The sequence below is a fragment of the Cryptomeria japonica genome, chromosome 5 (assembly GCF_030272615.1).
Source record: "Cryptomeria japonica chromosome 5, Sugi_1.0, whole genome shotgun sequence".
Lineage (NCBI taxonomy): Eukaryota > Viridiplantae > Streptophyta > Pinopsida > Cupressales > Cupressaceae > Cryptomeria > Cryptomeria japonica.
This window is the reverse complement of record NC_081409.1, coordinates 525,537,940-525,562,776: the sequence shown is the minus strand read 5'-3', so window position 1 is coordinate 525,562,776 and position 24,837 is coordinate 525,537,940. Positions and strand designations below refer to the sequence as shown.

Sequence of the window (24,837 nt, the reverse complement as noted above, 5' to 3'; positions counted from 1 at the left end):
TAAAAGCAAAACTCAAAATCAGATCACAAAAGAGCAGGGCTTGGCAGACAAAATGCAAAATTAAGGAGCAAACCTCAGCAGAAATGAAGAAGAACCAAAATCCAAGATGAAAATTTTGAAGGAAAGTTAGTCATCTGCATCCAGAACAGACCTAGGGAGTGAATTTGTGGAAAATAAAAATGAAAATCAGGAATTCACATCCAGATTCAAGCTTTCCTCATCAAACTGAGTATATTCCAGAACTGAAAACTTCATTTCCAGAACTTTTTAAGGCATTTCCAGGTCTGAGATTTAATTTCCAGTTCATTGTTAGGGTTTTGGACAGGTTTATAAAGCTCTTCTCTTGAAAATTCTTGATGGACAAAATCTGTTTATAATCTTTTGAGTTCTGATTATTATAAAAGTCCTCAATATGAATCAAAAATAAAAAAATAAATTTAAACTCTAGTTTTCTTGCATTTCACTCATGGTTTCATACACTATTTTAATTCAAGGTATTCTCTTCCTTTTCGACAGAGATGATTGCATGAAAGATGGCTAATGACGGAAGCATGTTTCAACAACAACAAAAGAATTAAAGGATATCAATACAGATACTCAGAGTCTCAGACATCAAACCTGAAGTAATCAAATCAAACATGCCAAACTTAAATTAGGTTTGGAAATCAGATCTAAGGGAAAAGAATCAGATTGAAGAGTGATTTCCACTTAATTGTTGGAGCCAACAAGTTTTGCAAAGAGACCTAAGATAGCCGATCAAGTGAAAGTTGCAAAGCAAGCTGATTTGACCGATCATACCATGAGATGCAAAGCAACCTCCAAAATCTGATCAAGTGTTGAATGACAAAGCTCATTCAAAATCCCGCCCAAGTAATGAATGGTAAAGGTGGTTGGAATTACCGCCCAAGTGACAAGATGCAAAGGGGTCTTATAATTCCGACCTTGAATCCTGCCGGCAAAGGGGTCTCAAAATTCCGACCTTAAGTCATGATGGCAAAGGTCATTAAAAACCCCAACTTGATCTTGACATAGCAAAGCTCCCTTGAAAATCCGATGTAGTAATGAATGGCAAAGGTCATCAAAATTTCCGCCACCAAGCAATGATGGCAAAGCTATTCTCAAATGCTGCCTAAGGTCTTGATGGCAAAGCCACCCCAAAATTCCGATCATGTTAAGTGTGCAAAGGGGTCTCCAATATCCACCTAAGTGCTAACTTGCATTCAAGTAGCAAAGCTACTCTAAAATCCCGCCAAGATGTTAACTTGGCAAAGGTTTTCCAAATTGCCGCCCACGCTTTGATGGCAAAGCTATCTCCAAATGCCGCCATGATCAAAGAGTGGCAAAGGTCCTTCTAAAAGCTGCCCATGATGCTGACTTGCAAAGCTACTCAAAATCACCGATTTATGATGAAAAATAGTGATCAAGTAAAGAACCAAGATCAAGCTCAAGTCATGCAAAGAAGGGATCAAAGTCAAGGTCCTGAAGCATAGAGGAGACCACTTATTTGATGAAGAAATGTTGAATTCTCTTCGAGAATCCAAGAATCAAAGTCAGGGCATTAAGGAGTTAACCCCAACCAGTACCATTCATCAAATGTATCATTAATAAGGAGGATCAATCAAGGTCGTCACACAAAGCATATATCGAACATGATCAAGGAAGCAGATAGTTTTAGAAGAGTTGATCAAAGTTTGCTTCCCATCATCATCACTTTAAGCAAGTGACTAATGTTGAGTATCAAGAGATATTTCTCATCATCCCTTCATGATGATGAATTAAGTCTACAAGAGCAAATTGAGGTGGCGTCCTAGTCACCACTCACCAAATCAAGGAGTTCCACATCAGCACGTCTGAATTCAATGAACCAAGCTCATCATACGGAGGCACAAATTTCAAGATATTGTTGATGTGTCTTTTGTACACGACCAAACACAGAATAAAATACCCAGAGGTATCTTATCCTCTCTTGAATAAAGCCCCCCGAATGCTGAAGATATCACAGAAGGATCAATCGAAGAAACTCCAAGGTTTTGTTATGTAGGTTCTCTACTCATGGATAAGCACCAGTGATCGTTGTGTTTGTTGTTTTACAAGGGACCTTACGTACTTTATGGGAAATCTTGTTCTTGCAACTACTTTTCAATAAGGAAACTGAATTCTCCTAATACTAACTGATGTTTCAAAAATGGCAAAAGATAAGGGCTTTAAGGGGGCAATACTAAACTAATCTTAGGAATGACTAAATGAGGACTGGTCTTGATAAAACTCTTACCAATTTCAGTATTGCCAAAAGATTACAACTCTACTGGAATTGGTGCGATCTTCTAAGGGGATTCAATGATTTTTGAATCATCAATGGGATATATACTATCACTAAGATAATATCTCCAATAATGATTTAACTCTTAAACAATCTTAATATCTCCAGTTGACCACACAAGGCGTGCTTACAATCAGTAAGAAGCTAGTGGTTTGGACTATGAGTTTTATCAAAGATCAAACACAACATTTGTCCTTCGATCTAATTCTAAAACTTAAGTACTATCTCTACCAAGAGTGATTCAAGAAGATAAACAACCATGAAGATAGCCACAAGGATTGCAATAAAACACCATAACCTCAATATTTCATTGATCTCATAGCAAAATAAAACAACAATTGTTCAACTTTCTCTCTTCACTACTTCTTTCTCTGCTGCTAACAATCTTAATTTTTATTTATCTTTTCTCTGACTTTCTAACTCTCTAAAATGAATTGAGTGAGGGCTTATATAGTACTCTCAAATACAATGAACGGTCTGGATCTAAAGAAGATCAAAGGCTGAGATTTTGACACCTAAACCCTAATTAGTGTTTGTTACAAAAAGAACCCCATTAAGATAAACATTATCGATCCATAGCCAATAGAAATTGGCACAAATAATGAGGAAACATGGCCCAATGGGAATAAAGTTGCCACATCATTTTACAACTTCTCATCTAGAATTTTGTTCCCTTTTCTATGTTCATTTTTGGCATATTCGATGAATCTGAACGTAAACCCCTCGATCTCAGCAATGGGAATCTCATGCAGGTTCTTCATTCGTTCTTCCAAGTGAAGGACTTGATCAAAAGCTGCGAGAAGGGTCATCTCCCATCCAGGCTCTAGCTTTTTTGTTTTCTCGATCAGGAACATAGTAGCATACATCTGATCTCATTGCTTGTCTGTGACCATGTTCTCCTCTTTGCAAAAAATAATCTTGATCCTGTCTTCCAATTCTTGGACATCTACATCTGTCTCGATCTCTATCCTTTTGTCAAGGATTGTACACAATACATCAAACACCTTATCCTAAATAGGGTGGATAGTGCCTTCAACTCGGCTGCATCTGTTATTGATGTCTTCGAAAAGAACTTCCTTCATTTGGAGCAAAGTTGACCATTGCAGAAGGTTATGGGTTCCTCCCTCCATTATCTTTTCTTGTGCTAAAATATGCCTTGAAGTCCTTCTTATCAATTGTAAGACCGGGATGACAATGTCTCTAGTGTGAGTGAATGCATCCACAGTTATCAATAGATTATGAATGATTTCAAGGACTTGGATAGCCCGATGAACTGTCTTCATCATTCTAGTTACAAATTCAATGGCTACCTAGTAAGATTCATCAATCCATGAACTCATGAGTTGGGCTAAGTTCTTCATCCTTTCTGCCTCATTTATTGATTCAGGAGGAAGTGCATGCAAAGGTGATACTGCTGGATCCTGTCGCCTTAATGGTTGATTAAGGTGGCTAAAATAATTCCTCCAAGCACTAACCTCCCTTTCTAGCTTCTTATTCTTTTCCATTTCTTCTTTGAGTTTGTCATTAAGTGCTCTCACTGAATCAGTTGCTTCTTCCATGGCCTGCTCGGAGGTAAGTGGACCAAGATCAAATGTCTCTAGATCATATTCCTCTGCCATAATCTCATCCTCATATTTGTCCACTACTGGTGTGGCTACCTGTATCTTCCTGGATCCTGCATCATCTCTAATTACCTTTGACATCTTTGTAGCCTTCTTCTTTTCGATCTCTTCTTGGGAATTTCCTATGAGACTTTCCAAATCAAATACTTGTTCTTCCTCCTCAATTACAACTACCCTCGTCAGTCTTTCTTTCAGCCAATCTGGTATGGAAGACTTTCTTTCCCTTACCCGTATTTCCTTAGGCAGAGGTCTATCGTCTCTGAAAGGAGATGTTGCTTCATCATCATTCTTTTCTTCTTCTTGTTCATTAGCACCAACCTGGACAAATTGACTTGATGAGGGCCGAGGTGTTCGTCCTTTGCCTTGTTTATCATTTTACACCATGGATTCCATAGACTCATCAATTTCATACACTATCTTTCTTTGATCTTCTCCTTGACTTATCTCTTTTTCATGTCTAGAAGACGTACTCGGTGGACGATCGGGATTCACCTTTTGTTTCTTCTTGGAGGGTTCTCTCTTCTCAGGTCCTTCTTTTCTCTTCAATCCTTTGGAATGAGAAGTGTTCTCACTCACACTTGCTTCCCCTTCTTTTGTTCTTGTTTCTAGGGTGAATGTCATGGCTATATTCTGCTCCTTCAATTTTTTATGTTGTACGTCCACCCATCTGCGAGTGCAATTTAAAACAGGGTCCATCAATGCTCTTAGGTCTGCAACTTCTTGCTCATTCCAATCTATCCTCACTTCTTTATCTTCCTTCTCATAGGACAATTGGAGATATCTACCACTATCCTGGGCTTGATCGGCTACTCTATAAACCTTAACTTTCCGGATAAGATCCAAGGGTAATCTAGAATGCATCTTTCTCTTCACCTCTACATCATCCTGGACATTCATCCAGAAGTCTTCCACTTGAAACTCATGTTTGTACTTCTTCCCAACTGTCTCTTCCATATGACCATGAGGATCGAAATTCTCTCGAGGCAAAGGATGTGAATGAATACAAAGATAATTCCTTTTCTGCATCATCTGTGGCTTGAGAATTAGGACACACTTCAATTGAATTTCCCAGTAAAATAGGTACGGGGATACCGTTTCCATGCTTATGTCTTGATGCTTTAGCATAAGCAGCCAACTATCTAGTCACTTCCAGTAATATTACTCTGTTTGTGGGATACCTTGGCAACATATAGGGAGGTGAAGGACATCCATGGACCCTGATGTAGGTGAATTTTGGGAGCTGAATGAACCATGCACCATGCTTCTTCACGAGCTCTTGTGCTTCCGGAGACAGTCGATGGTGAATCCCTCCTTGCAACGTCCTAGTGATATACATTGTGAAGGTGTCATTGACTAGCGTGTAGTCATTCCTTGGCAGATGATGCAGTTGAACATAAGAATCACATGCTCTTATTTCTCCGGGTCCTCTCCCAACAACCCCTCTGTGTGGTAGCCCTGCATACTCAAAACTTCTTACTAAGGAATATATAACATATGAACTCATGTGGAATGACTTAGTAGGGACTAGCCTCCTCAACTGCACGTCTAGCTTGTTGCTAACGATTCTAGCTCAATTGAGCATTCCTTTTCCTTGGACGATCACTTGAATAAAGAAGAACATCCACTTGTCAAAGAAGGAGGCCTGAGAGGCACCTATAACCCGATTGAGCATGGTTATCAAGTCCCTGAATTCCTCTTGGAAATCAATTCTATGTGGCATATTCGATATCTTGTTCAAGCGAGGCCTACTCTTGAGTAACCAATTCTTATTGATGAAGTTGAGACAGGTATCAAGATCATCTTCATAGATAGACCTAGCTCTTTCCAAACTCTTATAGATCATATCTCTCGGCTCCAGGAGATGAAAGGCTTCACTTATAGCTTCTTCTGAAAGATAGGCTAAGACAGTTCCATCCTCGGCTATGATTGTCCTCGAATGTGAATCATAGTGCCGGGCACATTCAATCATCAGCTCGTGACATTTGACTGCGGGAGGGAAGCCTACGGCCTTGATGATGCCACTCTCAATTATCTTCTTGGCTACGAGTGATGGTTTGCCGATGTAGGGTGCTTCTCGAAACTTCTTCACATTGAAGTTCCCTAAATTGGTGTCTCTGATATTGCTCCATTAGGACACGATCCTAGTCTCCAAATCATCGTTCTTTTGATCTTCTTTGATGAGAGCCTGTCGGGTAGTGGATCCACTTGCCTTTGGGGTCGTCATTTGATACCTACAAAAACAAGCTTAAGTTAGGTTTAAGTGAAGAATTTTAACTAGGAGATTTGAGACCTTTAAAGAAATGATTGGATTACAATTTGAAAATAGAATGATAAACCCTTAAAATTATGAATTTTCAAATTGATATCACCTATGAATCAAACCAGATTATTGAAGACTTAACCTCAAAAAGGATTGATATAGAAATTTGAATCAGAACTTCAATACACTTTCAAAAATCTGATTGTACATACCTTATCCTTGATTTATAGCTATCAATTTGAATAGATGGATAAAAAAAATGAAGATTTGTGCTGGATGAAAGGTCTTTGATCTGCACTTCAGGTTCGCCCTTGATGATTTAGCCTTTAACCAGCCTTCCTCAATCAGAAATTCGCCTATACCTGCTGCAATTCGCTCCTCCAATTCTGCTCCTCAAATTCGCATAGGAAAGAATACAAATGAATGAATGATGCTTTCAAACCATCTTACCTTTATATGGCGATTTCACCATTTTACCAATAGGCCGACTTGCATAAATAAAATAAAATAAAATAAAATCACCTCCAAGCTGGCCGACTTAGCTAAAAAAGATATAATTGGGCGCCAAAGAATAGATTTTTCTTTTTTTAATTAATTTCAAAGCTCAAAGGTCAATTTAGCCAATTTAATAGTTGTTTAGTCAAGGCGGATTTGCTTTATTTATCAAACATAAAACTTAATGAGCGATTTAAGATAAGAAAAAATGTGCCTTGAAGAAATTCGCTTGTGGATTCTTTAAAGAGACAAGGTAAACCTAGAAGGTGTTAGAGTTTCTTCAAAATTTGATGAAGGCACACCTAGTCTTCATAGTCAATAGATTGTTCATGATGTGAGAAAGGCTTAAACCACCCCAAGGAGGCTTGCTTGAACATCTCTCCTAGGTCCATTTACTTCATCTTTCAATACCTTCACAATCTTGATTTTTCACTATTCCATGCTCTTGTCATCATGACCTTGCTTAAACCACCCCAAGGCTTAAACCACCCCAAGGAGGCTTGCTTGAACATCTCTCCTAGGTCCATTTACTTCATCTTTCAATACCTTCACAATCTTGATTTTTCACTATTCCATGCTCTTGTCATCATGACCTTGCAACTTGCCTTTGCCTAGCTCAAACAAGGTGGAAAAATAGGCATTTCAAAGGATTTCACCATGGACCCTTTGGAAGGGTCAGGAGCGAAATTCATCACTTAGCTCAAAATCCTCACTTCTTGCACCCACAACTTACTCAAATGCATGCTTGTGGCAATCTTTAAGTCCAATCCACCTTGATCATTGTCCTGGCCTAGCACAAACCTGAAGGAAAAATGATATTTTGTGAATTTCGCTCTGGACCCTTTGGAAGGGTCAAGAGCGAAATTCAAGTTTTAGGCTTGATTCTTCATCTCCCTCACTTCAATTCATCTTGCAAGGTGAACATACATCACTCCTTGTCTAATCACACCATAGGGATCAAGGTTTTGGCTGCACACAAGGAGAAAATAGGTGATTTGAAGAATTTCGCTCTGGACCCTTTGGAAGGGTCAGGAACGAAATTCTTGACTGAGCTCAAATTCTATCATTTTATTGTTTCAAAACGCCTCCAAGACAAGCATATGCTAGCCTTCTCTTCTCCAAAGCCTAGGAATCCACAACTTGACCTTCATCATGAGCAAATTAGGTGGAATTGAAAATTTCGCTCTAGACCCTTTGGAAGGGTCAGGAGCGAAATTCTTGACTAGCTTGTTTTCCTTCACCTAGGTCTATTCTTCTCACTTTGTTTCCCCTTGACTCCCTCATTTGGATCCATCTCTCAACCTGACAACATTTGGTTGACCTCAAAATGACTTGAAAGGAGAGTTTCGCTCAAAATCATGGCCAAGGACAGGACCTATCTAGGATTTCGCCCTGGACCCTTTGGAAGGGTCAGGAGCGAAATCCTTGTCCTAGCCTAAAATCTTCATTTTTGATGGCCAAAACCCATTCCAGGACAATCCTAAGGGCATCTCCCAACTTGGTCTAGGCTTGGCTTGGCACAAATTTTGGAAGATAGGATAGCTTTTAGGATTTTCGCTCTGGACCCTTTGGAAGGGTCAGGAGCGAAATCCTTGTTCTTGGGCTCATTCCTTCATTCCACCACTTCAATTTACCTCAAAGGTCAAAGAAACGCTACTCCATTCCTTCCTAGGCCATAAAAACCAAAATTTTGACTTGATTTGCAAGGGAAATAGGTGATCTTAGGAATTTCGCTCTGGACCCTTGGAGCGAAATCCTAGTTTTTGCTCACTTCCTCCAAATTTGTTGATTCCTAGCAACTCAAAGACATGCCTAAGGATATCCCCAATATCAATTCATCCTGACCTACACTTGCCTTGGCATAAAATTGAGAGAAAAGAGAGGTTTTGGGGAATTTCGCTCTAGACCCTTTGGATGGGTCAAGAGCGAAATTCAAGTTTTAGGCTTGATATTTCACCTTTTCAACTCCAATCTTCTTTGCAAGGTAAATATACATCACTCTTCGCCCAAGGAACAAGGTTTGTGGCCTAAGCCTGGAAGCAAATGAGGTTAATAAAGAATTTCGCTCTGGACCCTTTGGAAGGGTCAAGAGCGAAATTCATCTTTTAGGCAAAATCTTGATCTTTCAATGCGTCCAACCACCTCCCAAGGCAAGAACATACCAATTCACCTTCCCACATGCCTTAGAAACCAACACTTGGCCAAAACAAGGAAGAAAAAGAGAGTTGTAAGGATTTTCGCTCTAGACCCTTTGAAAGGGTCAGGAGCGAAATTCATCTTTCAGGTTGATTTTGCACTTTATTCATCCAATCCTTCCTCAAAATTGATCAAATTCAAGCTCCTTTCATCTCACTTAAGTGAATCCACCATCAAATTAGCTCAAGACAAGGTCATTTTCATCATTTTAGGCAAGATAGGGGGTCAAACTGAGGATTTCGCTCTGGACCCTTTGGAAGGGTCAGGAGCGAAATTCTCCTTCTAGGTTGATTTTGACTACTCCATCGCCTCAATCCAATTTTCAAAGGTAAGAACACATCAATCCTATCCAACCATGCCTTAGAAGTCAAAAACTTGGTCATATCAAAGAGCACAGTGGAGGAAAGGTGGATTTCGCTCTGGACCCTTTGGAAGGGTCAAGAGCGAAATCCATGTCTTAGGTCAAAATCTTCATCTTTTAATGCTTTCAATCACTTTCCAGGCAAGAACATATCAAAACCTTCACAACATGTCTTGGAAACTAAGACCTTGGTCTAATCCAGGAAGGAAAGGGTGTCTTCTAAGAATTTCGCTCTGGACCCTTTGGAAGGGTCAGGAGCGAAATTCATAAATTAGGTTGATTTCACACTCCATTGCCTCAATTCACCTTCAAGCTTGATCAAATTCACCTCTCCTTATCACCATCAAGTCTATTTGCCATCTCCTTGGCTCCAAGATCTTCATTTTTGATGGCCAAGGCTAAAATTGAGGGTCAAGAAGAATTTCGCTATGGATCCTTTGGAAGGGTCAGGAGCGAAATTCTCATTTTGAGCTAATCTTTCACTTGCTTCCTCCTTTTCATGCCTTGGACACACTTTGTTGGGCTTCCTCTCATCATGATCATGCAAATTTACTCTTTAGTCTGACATATAAATCAAGGTTTTGTAGAAAGTAGGGTTTTACATGAATTTCGCTCTGGACCCTTCGGAAGGGTCAGGAGCGAAATTCTCCCTGGAGCTCAAGTCCTGGCCTCATTTTCACCTTTCTTCATTTACACAAGTGCTTTTACCTTCATTCAAGCCTAGGAAAGGGTTAGCTCAGAGCCCGGGTCAAGGTGGAGTGTCTTGTGGAGAAATTCGCTTTGGACCCTTTGGAAGGCTCAGGAGCGAAATTCCTCTTCTAGGCTTAATTCATCTTGAAAATGTCTTGACTTCGCCTTAGACTCAACCCTTTGATGCATCTCCTTCCATATCCTTGCCAATTCGCTCAACAATTCCTAAAATCGCCTCCTAAATGTTCCTTTTGCCACTGGCTCTGCCTAATTGACTCCAACTTGACGGAAGACAAGACTTTGACTTGAAAACCAACAACCCTGACCTACCCTAACTTGAGACTTTTATCTCTTTTGGACAATTTATCCATCTTCAATCTCCTGAAAGGTAAGATCCTTCTAAGATTACCCTAGGGTTCAAGGTAGACAACAAACGACTTCCCCAAGTCCAAGTTACATTTAGCTTTGAAAGAAACCCTGGATGAGATCTTTGAGAGAAACCCTAATCTACCTAGCCCAGACGACCACTAACTCACTCAAAACACCTAGCAAACAGAGAAAGAAACCTAGCTAAGGGAAAGCAAAACCCAAGAAAAAGAGGGGGTCCCCTCCTAATGGGGCGATGTGTGAAATGGTCACAACAAATACCTACCCTCGTTTTCTATTGGCCAGAATAGAGTTTGTTGTAACAAACCCTAATTAGGGTTTCATTGTAAAATCTTGGCCATTGATGGAGATTCAATCTTGGCCACTCACTGTAATGAGCTCTCTATATAAAGCTCATGCTCTTCATTTGTAAAGGCTAATAGTAATAGTAAATAGTAATAGAATAGTTAGTAGCTCAAGAATAGTTTAGTAGAAGTTAGAATTTAGAATAGATTAGGAGAAGAAGAAATTGTTGCTAAGGCTTGTAAATAGAAGTACTCTTTTCATTGAAGATATGGTGAAATGCATTATTTCAACAAGCTACATGGTTTCTACTTCTCATTTGCTTTCATGTTGATTAGATTGAATGGAGGAATTTGTTGAATGCATTTGTGTGGAATCCGCTTAGTCCATACCACTAGCCTCTTGCTGATTGTAAGTGTGCCTTGTGTGGTCAACTGGAATGATATGAGCTTAACTTCCAAATCGTTATACGTCCATTGTTTATGCAATAACTTGAATGATGATCAATGCTTGATGGTAATGATTTGAACATCTTTGAATTGCACCTTAGAAGATTACCCTGAGATTGTGTTAAATTGTTCAGTTTGATGGTGAGACCTCGCCCAATAGGATTCCATCGAATCATTCACTCTTATCTTGCATTCTTAGTATTATAATAGAGTTCCTCAACCCTTTCCCTTTTGCCCTTTTTTTCAAACTAAAGTTAGTTTAGGATAAAAAGCATCACCAGATTGCAACATCAAATGATCAAGTTCCAGCAATTCAAGTATTCAATGTAAGTCCTCCTTGTGATTCCAGCATAATCACATCAACCACTGTGCTTATCTACACGTCGTGACCTGACATACAAGAACCTTGGAGTTATCTAAAGTGATCCTTACGCAAATCTTCAGCATTTGAGTAACTTTTTTCAAGAGAGGATAAGATACTTTTGGGTATTTTATTTTGTGTTCCCATGTGCCTAAAAAACACATCAACAGTATGAGCAAAGAAAAAGTAGCACAAGTATGCAGGAGCTTTGTTTAGTTTTGTAGGATTGCAAAGTGTAGAAGCAGGCAAGTAAGATGCAAATGTTTACAAAGATGTGTGAGGGATTCGCAAACTCACAAGACACAATCATGCTGAAATGCAACAAGTGGAAGCAGGTTTGCAACTAACAAATATTGTAGAGTTGCATGGCAAATTTGCAATTCTGATGTATGTATGGCTATTGCAAAGATGCAAAATGTAGAAGTATACATGCAATTTGCAAGTTATGCAAGTGTGCCCAAGAGGTCTATAAAGCCACAAAATGTAGTTATTTCAAACACAAGAAATTGTGCACAAAGAGGCTAAGATTCCACAAATTCAAAAACTGTGAATACAGAGCAGCAAGCAACATGTAGATCATGAGAGAGATTTTGCATAAGCAATTGTGCACAAAGAGGCTAAGGTCCCACAAATTCGAAAACTATGAATACAGAGCAGCAAGCAACGTGTAGATTGTGAGAGATTTTGCATAAGTAAACTATCCTTTAAGCACAAATATGACAAGAGTATATTGAGGAAGTGTGTGATTGCACTGTTCAAATCCTAAGTACATTTTTACACTATGTGAAAAGGATGAGACAAACAAATGAGTACCTAGGACTACAGAAGGGAATGCTTAAATCAGACTGTCATGATATCCTAACTAACATGTGCATGAATAGCTTCCAGCCAAAAACCTTGTGTATACACATGGATGAATCTGCAGGTGAGATGGCTCATACAGAAGTTGAGATATCTATCACAATGGTTGGGTCTTCAAGGAGTGTAGGAGTGTTTGGAAGGCACAATCACATTTAAATAAATGAAAAAATGAGGAGAAAAGAGCAAGTTTTACATAAGCTTGATCCACATGCATGCATTAAATGCTTTTAGGTTTTTGCACTTTGGGCATTTTTGTGGAGGTGAGTGTCACACATGCAAGTCATACCAAGTGGAGTTGGGATGCTGCAAATGTGAAGGAAGCAAACTTGTGAACTTCAAAAGTCCATGTGCAAATTGCAACTTGGGAGCATATGCATAAGCTTAGCAAAAGTCCACATGCAATCCTCATGTCAATATGCAAGCATAGCAGAAATGCAAGATGAGGAAAATTGTTAGCGTTTCACCCCTTTTGCAAATGTGCATTGGCACTCCACTTTTCCAACACTTCATAATGTGGCAGGGTTGGAAGGGGTGGAAACGTGATCTGAAAGTGCTAGGTGAGTTTGCAAGATGCATGTATGCCCTCCAACTCCACTCTTCTATTTTTTTGTTCTTTAGTGCAAAACTTCGGAATGCAGAAGCAAGATTGCATTTTGCAACTTGTGCATAGTTGCATGGCAAGTTTGCAATTCCAATATATATATGGTTGTTGCAGAAATGAGGAATGCAGAAGCATATGTGCAACTCATAATATTGCATGAAGGCATAAAATGTCCACTAAACTGCATTATTGCACCTCAATTCTGCAATTCCAACCATTGCATATACTTCACAAGATTGTGAGGTTATGGAGCAATGGTGCACGTTCACAATCCAAATGACCCATCGTCAAGGGCATGAACTTGCAAAAGATTTGTATATAGCAATTTGCAAAAATTCTACGGGCAGGAGCAGGTGGAGTTTGCATCACTTGCATTGATTTGACTTATCATGGAAAAGGCATTTCAAGCATACTAATAAAACAAATTAAGGACCATACTGAAAAAGAGCCAAATCTGACATCATGAACTGTGCCAAAAAAAGGACTACATTGGTGAGAGTCAGAACTTCAAATATAGGGAGAAGCTCACAAAAGCGAGACAAAACTACCAACCACAAGTTACTATCCTACATAAGTAAAAATCTGAATGCTCCCAATAGTTATAATCATTTCTCTTGATACAAAAATTTTGGCACTTGGTTCTTGAGTCCAAGCTCTGGCTGAGATCTTGGATTTGGCTTAATTTTGATCTCTTGCTCTTGACTCTTTGCTCTTGATTCTATACCCACAATCATGGTGTTGTTGACATTATGAAGACAAGGATCTCTTATTGATTTCAAACACACGGGGTACTTTGATTGCCTAAACAACACAGCCAAACCATGTTAACCATATACTTGACCATGCCTATGTCAGGAAATCAATAATTGACTTATGTTGGTGTTAGGATTTCATATTGGGGATATAAAGATGTCATAATACAGAGATGACGATATTATAATGTGTGCTCTGGTTATGCCCCTTGTAATCATTTGTTTTCTGGATCCTCTTATGTCTCCAATTTTCACTCCACTCTACACCAGAAGTTCCCTAGCATTTTAGTCTTTGCAGGAGTCTGAGACTTAGATTATTCGAGATTATCCATTTTCCCCTTATAGTAAGCCACTAGGTTGTAATTCAAAGGTCGCTTGATTCTTCAAAAAAGACTTTTCCTGTTTCATTTTGGATCAAAAGATCTTGTAGATTACCATTGTTTGTTAAAGCCAAACATCCTACACTTCAGTTTAATAAACAACTAAGGGATGAGTTATCTACTATAAAGCACACACCAAAAGTCTCAAACCAAACAAAGTTGATTCTGTCAAGATTGTGTTTTGACAAAAGTATCTCCCGTGAGTTGTATTTATTACTAGAGCTGGAAAACTAAATTGAGCAACATTTAGTTTCTAAATAATCAACAGGAGCTATGGACACAGGTGTAGGAACTGGTGCTAGAGCGTGAACACCATTTTCTAAATAATCAACAGGAGCTACAGACACGTGTAGGAACTGGTGCTGGAGCACTAAGACCATTTTCAGCATCAGTTTCTATAATCAGCAGGAGATACACACACAAGTGCAAGAACTGGTACTAGAGTGGGAAAACCATTTTCAAATCCAAGGTATGGACACAGGTGTAGGAACTGGTGCTAGAGCGTGAACACCATTTTCTAAATAATCAACAGGACCTACAGACACAGGTGTAGGAACTGGTGCTGGAGCAGTAAGACCATATTCAGCATCAATTTCTATATAATCATCAGGAGCTACACACACAAGTGCAAGAACTGGTACTAGAGTGGGAACACCATTTTCAAATCCAAGGTATAGGGTGTGCCTATGATCATATAGGGTTTTTGATAATTTTTAGACCATGGTAAAGAAGATTCTGCATTCAGGAAATTTAGTCCTAACTACACAGAGCTTAAAATGAAAAACTCCAAACAAAACAGCAGATCTGGATATGCTACTCTACAAACACATAATAATCAAAATAATCAAAATACGAATGTCGAATATTCACAGATCTAAACTCTTAATAGGGCACCTGTCTTCTATTAAAACTGAAAAGAAATGGACTGCACTGGAGTGAAATTTTAGAAAAGGGACTATATGCATCATTATTAAATTAAAATATGTGCTCTTTAAATGGACAAGTGCAGCATGAATCTAACCAAGAGAAACTAGATAAGGTGTCAAATTAAGCTTACAATTGCTATAGTGACACTCAGTTCAACTGACAATCAACCTAGTCTAACATCTAATAAGTCTAACTCCTAATCAAAGTAGTTGAGACCAAGTTACATCCACAAATAACTCGAGTTTAACTGAGTGCTTATCTCAAAGAAGGCTCCGTACATCATTGGGCCTCCTCCTATAAAACTACATCATCTCCATGCTAATATCTCAAATGCACAAAAATCAAGGTGAACTCTGCCATCACTGTTGTGCCATGCTGATGCTGATGCTGATGCTGCTCTTGATTGCACCTTCAACACACCTGCATACAGATCAATGTTGCTGCTGAGTATGCTATTGTGCTGCGGGAGAACTGCAGTGTACTGCCGCATTGCTTAAAGGAAGAACACCTTCAGAGCAACATAAGTAAAACTGTAAAACTTTAGCACTACCTCTTTGAGAAGGTGTTCTTCACCAAGCCAAGATACTATCACAACATCTTGAACATCCCCTCTACTGGGAGAATTGTCGTCATGTTGACCATCTATGAACCTAAAGAAACATAAACCTCCACACTACTCCCTTCTATAGTCTGAAATCTCTTCATTGTCTTCAACGTGTAGATCCCTAGCACAAAGAAAACTTCATCAACAAGCTTCCAACCTCCTTCATCCTTCATGGGTCAAATTCTCCTCACACCACATCATGGGTTGTTTGGGACTCTCCGCAAGAATTAGCTAGTATAATCTATCAAAGAAAAAAATACATCTGCACCAAAATTGGAAAACCCCAAGTTGAGGGAACACTCATCAATCCTGAAAGACAAAACTCATGGTGCATGCATCAGTCTTCTTCAATCTAGATTAATGAGTGTCCCACCCAAGCACCTCAAAATCTCTGATTGGTGAAGCAAAACCCTCAACAAAATTAACTCCAACTTTTTGGGAGAATCATCTAGCAGCTAGGAGTGAAAGTGTCATCAAGGTCAACTCCCTCTTCTGAGAGAATCGTTCAGAAATAAATTTGTCTCGGTATTCTTTAATACTCCTCTCTAATGCATGCATAGAATCAATCAATGATTCCATGATATGTTTAGAAACAGTTTAGTCAAGTAGCTTATATAGGCCACCATCTTGAACTCTTCTAGCCAAAAATTGACTATGTTTAGGGTTGTGTTTTCTAATGATCCCCCACTGACTATCAAATTCAATGATAAACTATAGATTTGTCATGTAAGAAACTAAAAGAAGACTTTCCATTAAATTAGGAACACAGAAGACATCATCTAGCTCAAGAACACCACTTGAAGGCATGTGGAGGGAGATAAGCTACAGCCCAATCTGATAATTGGACAAGTGGCATCATTACCCAACTACACCCAGATGCCTTTGATATCCTTCTCTTTTGTATTTCAAATTTGGCTTGTGATGCTGTTGTAACACAATTCAACATTTTTATATTGATAAGAAGTTTAATTACAATAGTGTTGTTATACATTTATCACATGTAGTGGTATTGTTGTTGTTGTTGTTTATGAATTCAAAAATAATAATGTTTTAAGCATTGTATCTGCATCGAGATATTTATATGCATTGTGATGACATGATCTCGAACCTACAACCATTATGTGTGTCTCATAAAGACCTAACCATTTGGACTACAAACCACGAGAGTAAATTCTGATATTTATTAATACATATAATAACTTTAAACTTATTTATTATATACAGCCATCCCCGAAATTTTGGAAATTTTTGCTGTCCTCAAGAATCCATCCCTCCATCCTGAAATCTCTAACACTAGAAATAATGAGTACTTGATGTTGGAAAAAAACATGGTGATAAAATTATGAAAAATGGTAAGCACATGAAGGTCCATGTGGTCTCAAAAGCCTTAATTTTGGATTGGGAATGTGTGAGAGGCACTGCCCCTCGACCCCCTAGGGGGCTCTGTCCCCAAACAGATGTCCACTCAAGTGTATACATATCTATAAGAAACAATAATAAATACCTATCACAATGAGTTTTAGGTTCAATATTTGTTATGATGAAACAGAAAATATGATTGAGGACTACGACAGAATTCTATATATAGTATTAGATATAGGTTTCTTTTTCTTTATCTCGCTACTAATAAGACGAGAGATAACAATATTAGACATAATATACTTCAGTTTCATAATTTTTGTTGAGGAATAATAATTGACATTATGAATACCTAATTTCGATTCCAATTACTAGAATATTCTTACCTTTTTATCTTAATTATTCTGTACTTTAAAAAAGTAAATGAAAATTAGAAGTGAACCTAACTCATTGGTTGATTAATACACTAGTTATTTTAATGTTGAATATCAAGGTAGATTTTTAAAGTGAACCTTTCAATTCAATTATTTGAAATTATGATGATTATCCAAATAATTGAATATTTGGTTGTTAATTGAATATTTTGTTGAATGAATAGTTGTAATTTTTACTTTCCAAAAAATGGATAACGTACCCTCCCCTCCCCCCACCACACTGCCACTGCTGCCAAGACACCGTCGAGATATCAGGGACGATAGGATGTCTCAGGGACTTCTAGGAGTTCCCTAACTATCCCAAGAACTCCCAAGAATCGTCGTCGCCCCAATTAGAAACTCCACCCCTAAATAAACAATGGTGAATTTTTTGTGAAAATGACATTCATAATGAAGATTTGTGAGGTTTTCTAGGCCTTATTTGTGCTTGTTGACCCCACACCCCATGAGGGGCACTGCCCCTTGATCCCACTAGGGGTTCTACCCCCAAACCCCCGCAAGGGGTGCTGCCACTTGACCCCGCTGGGGTTCTGCCCCTAGACCCCCACAAGGGACACTGCCCCTTAACCCCAAACCTCCACCCACCATTCTAATTGTTAATGCAATCATTGCCATGTTTTTTATGTTTATTAGTTTAAACTTCACTTAGTATGCCAAATTTCATTTGCATTTCTTATCTTATTCTTGGTTCACTCCCAAAGTTCCAAAACGCTACCCACCATTGTAATGTTCAAATTTCAACGCAATCATTCTCATGTTTTTAATGTTTAGTGTAAAGTTTACATAGTGTGGCAAAGTTTCATTTACAGTTCTTATTATTATTCCTTACACATCTTTTTATAACTAATTTTTCAAGTACTATATGTATATGTGCAATCCCCCCTGCCGTTGTCCCCAAATCTAGGCCCTTGGTCTGCTCTGTTGTTATAAGTAGCTAGGTCGGAGCCCTTTCTAGGGCCGACCTAGCACACCTGGCGTGTGTATAGCCCTGCCGACCTTTAGAAAGCTTAAACATCTTGTGTTTAACATGCCCTAAGTGAGGAGGTTCATGTAACGTGTGGATTAACCCTGCCCTATCCTAACGTGTGGGGTTATTTGATTTTGGCGCCACTTTATGTCTTGCATTGTAATTAGACTCCTAGCTGACCTAAAGCAAATTGATGGCTAGAGTCTCATATATATATATATATATTATGCTAATGTCATTGACACACACATTCAGGAAATACAATCCCTATCTTCTCTGTGATCAGCGAATTATACTCAGAGGTTAGCGAATTACATTTAGAGGACAGCGAACCTTATCAAGGCACAGCGAACTCCCTTGAAGGACTGCGAACTGGTCTAAAGGGGGCAGCGAACATCATCTGAAGGTCAGCGAAACATCATCCTTATGACAGCAGATCAATCTTGTAGACAGCAACCTGAATCTGCCATCCTCCTTGTCACAGCAACAGTTGTATTGCAGATAAGTTTATGATTGCTATCTGCCCTAGGGTTCTGTGCATATTTGCTGACAGCTTCATGTGTTGAAGCTCATTGTAAACTCAATTGGTTATTGTCTAATCTAGATCTTTGGTTGCTGGGTTTTTTCCTCCAAGAGGGAGGTTTTCCCAGGGTACATGTGTGTTATGTGTATGATTTACTTTGCATTCTGATTTTCCATTCTATATTGCTAATCTGATTACTTAAAATCAACATAACTAATTTTTCAAGTACTATATGTATATGTGCAATCCCCCCTGCCGCTGTCCCCAAATTTAGGCCCTTGGTCTGCTCATCCCTGAAACACATCCCCCCATCCCAAAAATCCGTGGAACATGAGTTGATTCATATCTAGAGAATCGAATTCATAAATTATGAACATCTAATTTAATTATGATGTACCAAACATTCTTATATTAATGCACTAGACATTTGTTTTTGGTCATTCTACTGGTGGAAAATAGATTGGAATTCATAAATCAAGAAAGATAAGAAAAGGTCAATGGGAAATAAAGGAACTGTTCATTTTTCATTATATTAAAATAGTATCATTTTTTTCACTTCTGAATAAACAAAAAGAAATGAATAGAGTTCTTTCCTCTGGCTCTATAAGCTATAAAAATCTCCTTCATGTTCTTCCTATTTATTCATAGAAATAATGTGGTAGTAAAAACAGAGATTTATAAGATCAATAGAAATGCTAATATCAATTTTGTTAATCTTAGAGTGTGATTCAAAGCGTAATAATATTGAATGGAAAAGATGTTGCGAATAGTATCTAGTAAAGAGCAAGGAGGAAGAAAAGCTAAATTGCTTTTCTGACAATTGTTTGTGATACTATTACATTCAAAAGATAATTTTATTATAAAAAAGAAATGGAGTAGAAACAACTTCAAGTTATCATGCATTTACTTATATTGTATTAGTTCGATTTAACTATATAATATTGAGCCAAAAAGAAATCATAAAAATCACCTTGCCTTTATAGTGGCAGTTATTAATACCTTTATTACTAATTCAACTTCAGCCAAGTTTTCTAATAGCAAGGGAATCTATTTTATTTGAATTTAGCCATTCCTGCTTCTCCATTACTGGATGTGAATCCACTTAATACCATGGTAGAGGAGAACTAAAGACAATAGGCTAGGCCTCTTTGCCATAAAATAAAGAGCAAGTGATTCGCCCATATACCTATGGGGTAGAAATAAGGGATGTCCATAGTTATAGATTGTCATTGGGACCAAACTATTATTGAGAAATCAAGGCTACTGCATAGTATCTAAAGTCATTGTCTATAGTCAGTTACTAGGTCTATAGCCTCCATCTATCTATCCTATATCACCATGAATCATTCCATTCCAAAAATGAACTACTTACTGGATCCAAGATAGAGTGTTAAGAAAAGCTTATCAATTGGATTAATGGTCGTCATACCAGTAAAAAAATATGAGGCTTCATCATCAATTGGCTCAATTCCTCAATTTGGTTCTCTCATTCAATACAACTGGTCATTGATGTATAGGGTGCCGTACCATCTATAGGGCCTTCTAAATATTCTAGGTAAACTCCAGTATGGATTAAAGCAGTTGTCTACCATGGCCAAAGCCAAGAGGGGAAGCCAGTCCCAAATTGTAAAAGTTCCCTACTCTATAGTTGGTTGCAGTGGTAGAAAGGGCAGGCCTTTAATGGGGTAGTGGGTATGCATTTGGTAAATGTCGATTCCAACAATTAGTTCATGTCATGAGACACTCAACACTAGCTTGTTACATTCAAATCATAGCTGCCCTAGCTCGACCATAGATCCACATTGCATTTCGAGAAAGTGGCTAACCCCTACCTCTGCCTATCTGTAGTGGGAGAGGCCCCCTCACTATAGGTTAGCCCAAGTATAGAAAGGAGGGGAGGTGGGGAGCAAGCATTGGCTCACTATTTAGGAAGGCAATTGTTTAAATTATAGAATGAATGAGGTGGAGTCAAGTTCTTGGGTCATGTTGGTGGGGCTGCAGAACATGTTGATCATCATATCTGTCATCAAGGAAACCACCTGATTTTCCCTTTGATCATAGATCATCAAGTTTGCAAAGATCATCGTTGGTGAGGCTGCAGAACATATTGATCTTCATATCTGTGTTCAAGGAAACTACCTGATTTTCCCACTTATCATAGATCATAGAGTTTGCAAAGATCCAAGTTTGCCTATTGGTCTCTTAGCCAAATATATGGAGTTTTTCACAACAAGCACTGGCTGGTTTGAGCGAAAGCCCTATTTATAGTGGGAATTAATCAGTCGAGTAGATTTGCATTCTCTCATCATTGCAGTTCCAATATGTGGTGCTGAAGTAGAGGTGGGATAAAGCTCTATCCTTCTTAAAGCTTCTTGGCCATGGAGAAATGGCATATTAGGAATACAATGTACAGCACCAAATTGATCTTCTATATCTAAGGTGGGATCATCATCTATTCAAGGACCACCTGAAAACTTGGCATGGATTCAATACAAATAGCAGTGCCACGTGTGTGTGTGTGTGTGTGTGTGTGTGTGTACTTGACCCATCCCTGAAACTACAAGCAACATAGCTTTTAACATACTTTAGAAGCAATATGCACTTCACTTTCAATCTTTCTTCTAGTAAACATTTATTTTGACCCCTTTGATTGGAAATTTGCATGGTAAGTGTTTATGGATCCAGAATTTAAAAATTCAGGAAGCACCTGCTACTGGTCTACTAGAAATAAAATGTTATCTTAGTGTTCGCATTTCTGATTCAAATGAAAGAAAACTGATATACAAGTCAGAAACAACAGTCAGCGAGTCAGCAGTATGGTAAGAAATAACAATAATAAGTTATGGCTATGGGGAAGATTGTCCTATCCTGTCTAAGTTGGGCTGAAAATTAAATTTGCTAATTTGAAGAGTCTGGTGCGAGCTAACAAAATCAAAACTTGTGTTTCTATAATGGGATGAAAATTAGGTTTGATAATTTGAAGAGTCTGGGCTAAGCTAACAAAATCAAAACTTTTGTTTCTATTATACCAACAAGTTAGATTTACAAAGAAACGAGCAGAAATTGCAGGCATACCTACACCAGTCATGTCATAACATAAACCTAACCTCTTCCTGAGCAAATAAATGCTCTCTTAGCGTTTGCATTTATGATTTAAGTGAAACAAAACTGGATTAGTCAAACGCAACACTCAGCAGTATGGAAAGAAATACAATCAATGAGCTATGGTTATGAGGAAGATAGTCATATCTTAACAAGATCTGCTAATTTGAAAAGTCGAGTCCACGTTAACAAAATGGAAACTTTTGTTTCTATATTAGTAGCAAGATAGATTTACAACGAGAAGGGCATTATTGCAAGCATACATACACTAGTCATGTTATGACAGAAGCCTAGCCTCTTCCTGAGGGAATGGATCCCCATTAGCAGAAAGAGCTCGGGTGGTGCTAAACCTCATCCAACCCCTTTTTTTCAGGGACTCGATACCCGGATAGAGAAGAAACCCAATGATAATTGCAGTGATGCTCACAACCATGACTTTCAAAGAGGCAACCAACAACACTGTACACAAGAGAGCCGAAGGTGGAATACACATCAAGACAATCCCCACAGTCCCAAGAGGAATCTTGTAAGGCCTAGGCATTGTTGGTTTCTTGATCCTCAACCATATAAAAGCTGCAAACTCCAAAATCATGCCAAAACAATAAAGATAATTCTCTGCAGCTATAATTTCCTGAAAACTCATAGATGAGAGCAAAAGCACACCAGAGGCCGAACACAGAATGCCCAACAGAGGGGTGCCATGCCTGGACCTAATGCCGAAGACCTCTGGCAACATTCCTCTCTCTGCCATCCCAAGAAGCTGGAATGAATCACTACTCATCTCTGCCTCAAACATCCCCATATTTGACGCTGCGGCTGCTGCCTCCATCCACCACCTCAGCCAAACTCCACCTAACATCTTGGCAATGACTGCAAAGTAGCCATCCTCCCATTGGCTCCTGTTAAGCTCGACTGCCCCTATGCCACACAGGAGTGGCACAAAGTAGCTCAGCACCACCAATACCACCGCCCAAGAAAGGGCCTTGGGAAGTGTCCTGCCAGGATTCTCCACCTCTCCCGCAAGAGTACTGATGGAGTCCCAGTAATTGAGGTTCCAAAACAATGTGTTCAAATACAGATTCCAATCCACGTTTCCCATATCCACAACCACCCACCTTGCAGGATCCAGCCTTGGGATCGATATCAGTCCCATGACACAGAAAGGCAATAGGGTAAACACGCCCAAAGCAACTGCAGTCCAACCCACAACGGTCAGTCCCCGATAATTCACATAGGTGAGACAAATTGTCAAGGCCAAGACAGCCATGACCCTGGGCAGACCCCCTTCCAAAGCAGGGATGGCAGATTGGAGATAGTCCAAGAACAAAACTGGGTATAATGCATTGTCTATGACTCCGCTCAGCCACTTCATCCATCCCTGTTGGAATCCCCAGAAGGAACCAAATGCACAAGACACCCAGACAACATACCCACCATTCTCCGGAAAAAGGGTGCCCATTTCTGCAGTCACAAGGGCCTCCGGGATGCTCCATATGATTGGAAATAAAAGAAAACCCAATAGGGCTAATAGAGGCCCTCCTGCTTTCACAGAATCCTCAACACCAAAGGGACCTCCTGAGACCTCATAGTAGATGAGGAAGACGAGAGGTATTATTGAAACCTTATTAAGGCCTGAGCGTGACTCTGAATTGTGATTGGTGGGCGTTTCATGCTCTCCTCCATCAAAGACCTCTCCCATTGGAAAACAAACAAATATACTCAACTACCCGTCTGCCTGCTTCCTAAACCTCATTCATATCACTTGGGCATTCTATCAGTAAAACTTGTCACTACGCATTACGTATAGGCCTCCGAATTACCATTTTTCAGAAACGTGAATGATACAATTCAACGAATATTTCTCCCAAACTTTTTGAGCTTAGATGATGAACGGCATTGAAGCAGTTCCCAGATGTGTAATTTTAAAATTTCCGTATAACTGCTTAACACTTGTCACTCGAATTAGATGACATGTTAAAAATTTGAGCTTTTATGAAAACAAAAATAAATAAAAAATTGAGCTTTTATGAATACTGTGATCATTCCATATGTCACGGGAAAGCTCCCCTTATGTACAAGTTTATACTTTATTTATTCCTTCTACCATTAAATTTGGAATGGAGAACTTAATTAAATTAAAGTTCCTTTACCATTTCGTAAGGAAAATAAACTTTTCGGTTAATAAAATGAAATGCGTATAATTAGGGGAGAGGATTCAATGCCTTCTCAAAATCTTACATGGAAATTTCAAATCACTCCGAATTTTTTACAGTAGCTTACTTGGCAAGTCCCCTGCTTATAACTAAGGTTTCAGGGCCACATCAGCATGCTTTTTGCCAAGGTGTCCAAAACAACCCCAGAAAAAGTGAGACCAATAGGTGTGCAAAAGGGCCCCAATACTTGTGCAGTTGATGTGGCATCACATGATTGGTTAACAACAAATGGTATATTTCATTCAATCATTGGTACTTATCATACAACTATTGGTGCAATGTTGTACAAAGTTGGACATTAAATCAGTTTTCTGCATCGAAAGAAGATGCAAGATTACGTGGATAAAAATTCAATCTTAATCTTAAGTTGATGATTTTCCCTCAAACTGTCATTTTTGTTTGGTGAATTTTGCTTCATGCTTCTAGTGGTATGTTTATTTTGGTTAACAACTTTACAATTTTACATGTAAGAGATATAAGATTAATTAATTAATTAAAATGCATTTCATCCTAAAACTTCATGAGACCCCACCCAAAACATCTCTCACCCATTCAAACAAGATATTTGTTAGAACCCTTCTCAATATCAATCAAATAAGAATCAACAATTTGGACAACATTAATTTAATGGACAAACTATCACCTCTCTCTCTCTCTCTCTCTCTCTCTCTCTCTCTCTCTCTCTCTCTCT

General features: G+C 38.8%; 1 protein-coding gene across 1 annotated transcript; it reads right to left on the bottom strand.

The window, feature by feature from the left end:
* Positions 1 to 22,118: 22,118 nt before the first annotated feature.
* Positions 22,119 to 23,836, bottom strand: LOC131060935 (probable polyamine transporter At1g31830). Its single transcript, XM_057994385.2, has one exon. It carries the CDS (start codon positions 23,630 to 23,632, stop codon positions 22,211 to 22,213), a length of 1,422 nt encoding a protein of 473 aa, XP_057850368.2. The 5' UTR covers positions 23,633 to 23,836; the 3' UTR covers positions 22,119 to 22,210.
* Between the last annotated feature and the right edge of the window lie 1,001 nt (positions 23,837 to 24,837).

Coding starts and splice junctions, on each gene's coding strand:
- LOC131060935 (XM_057994385.2), bottom strand. CDS start 23,632: ATGGGAGAGGTCTTTGATGGAGGAGAGCATGAAACGCCCACCAATCAC.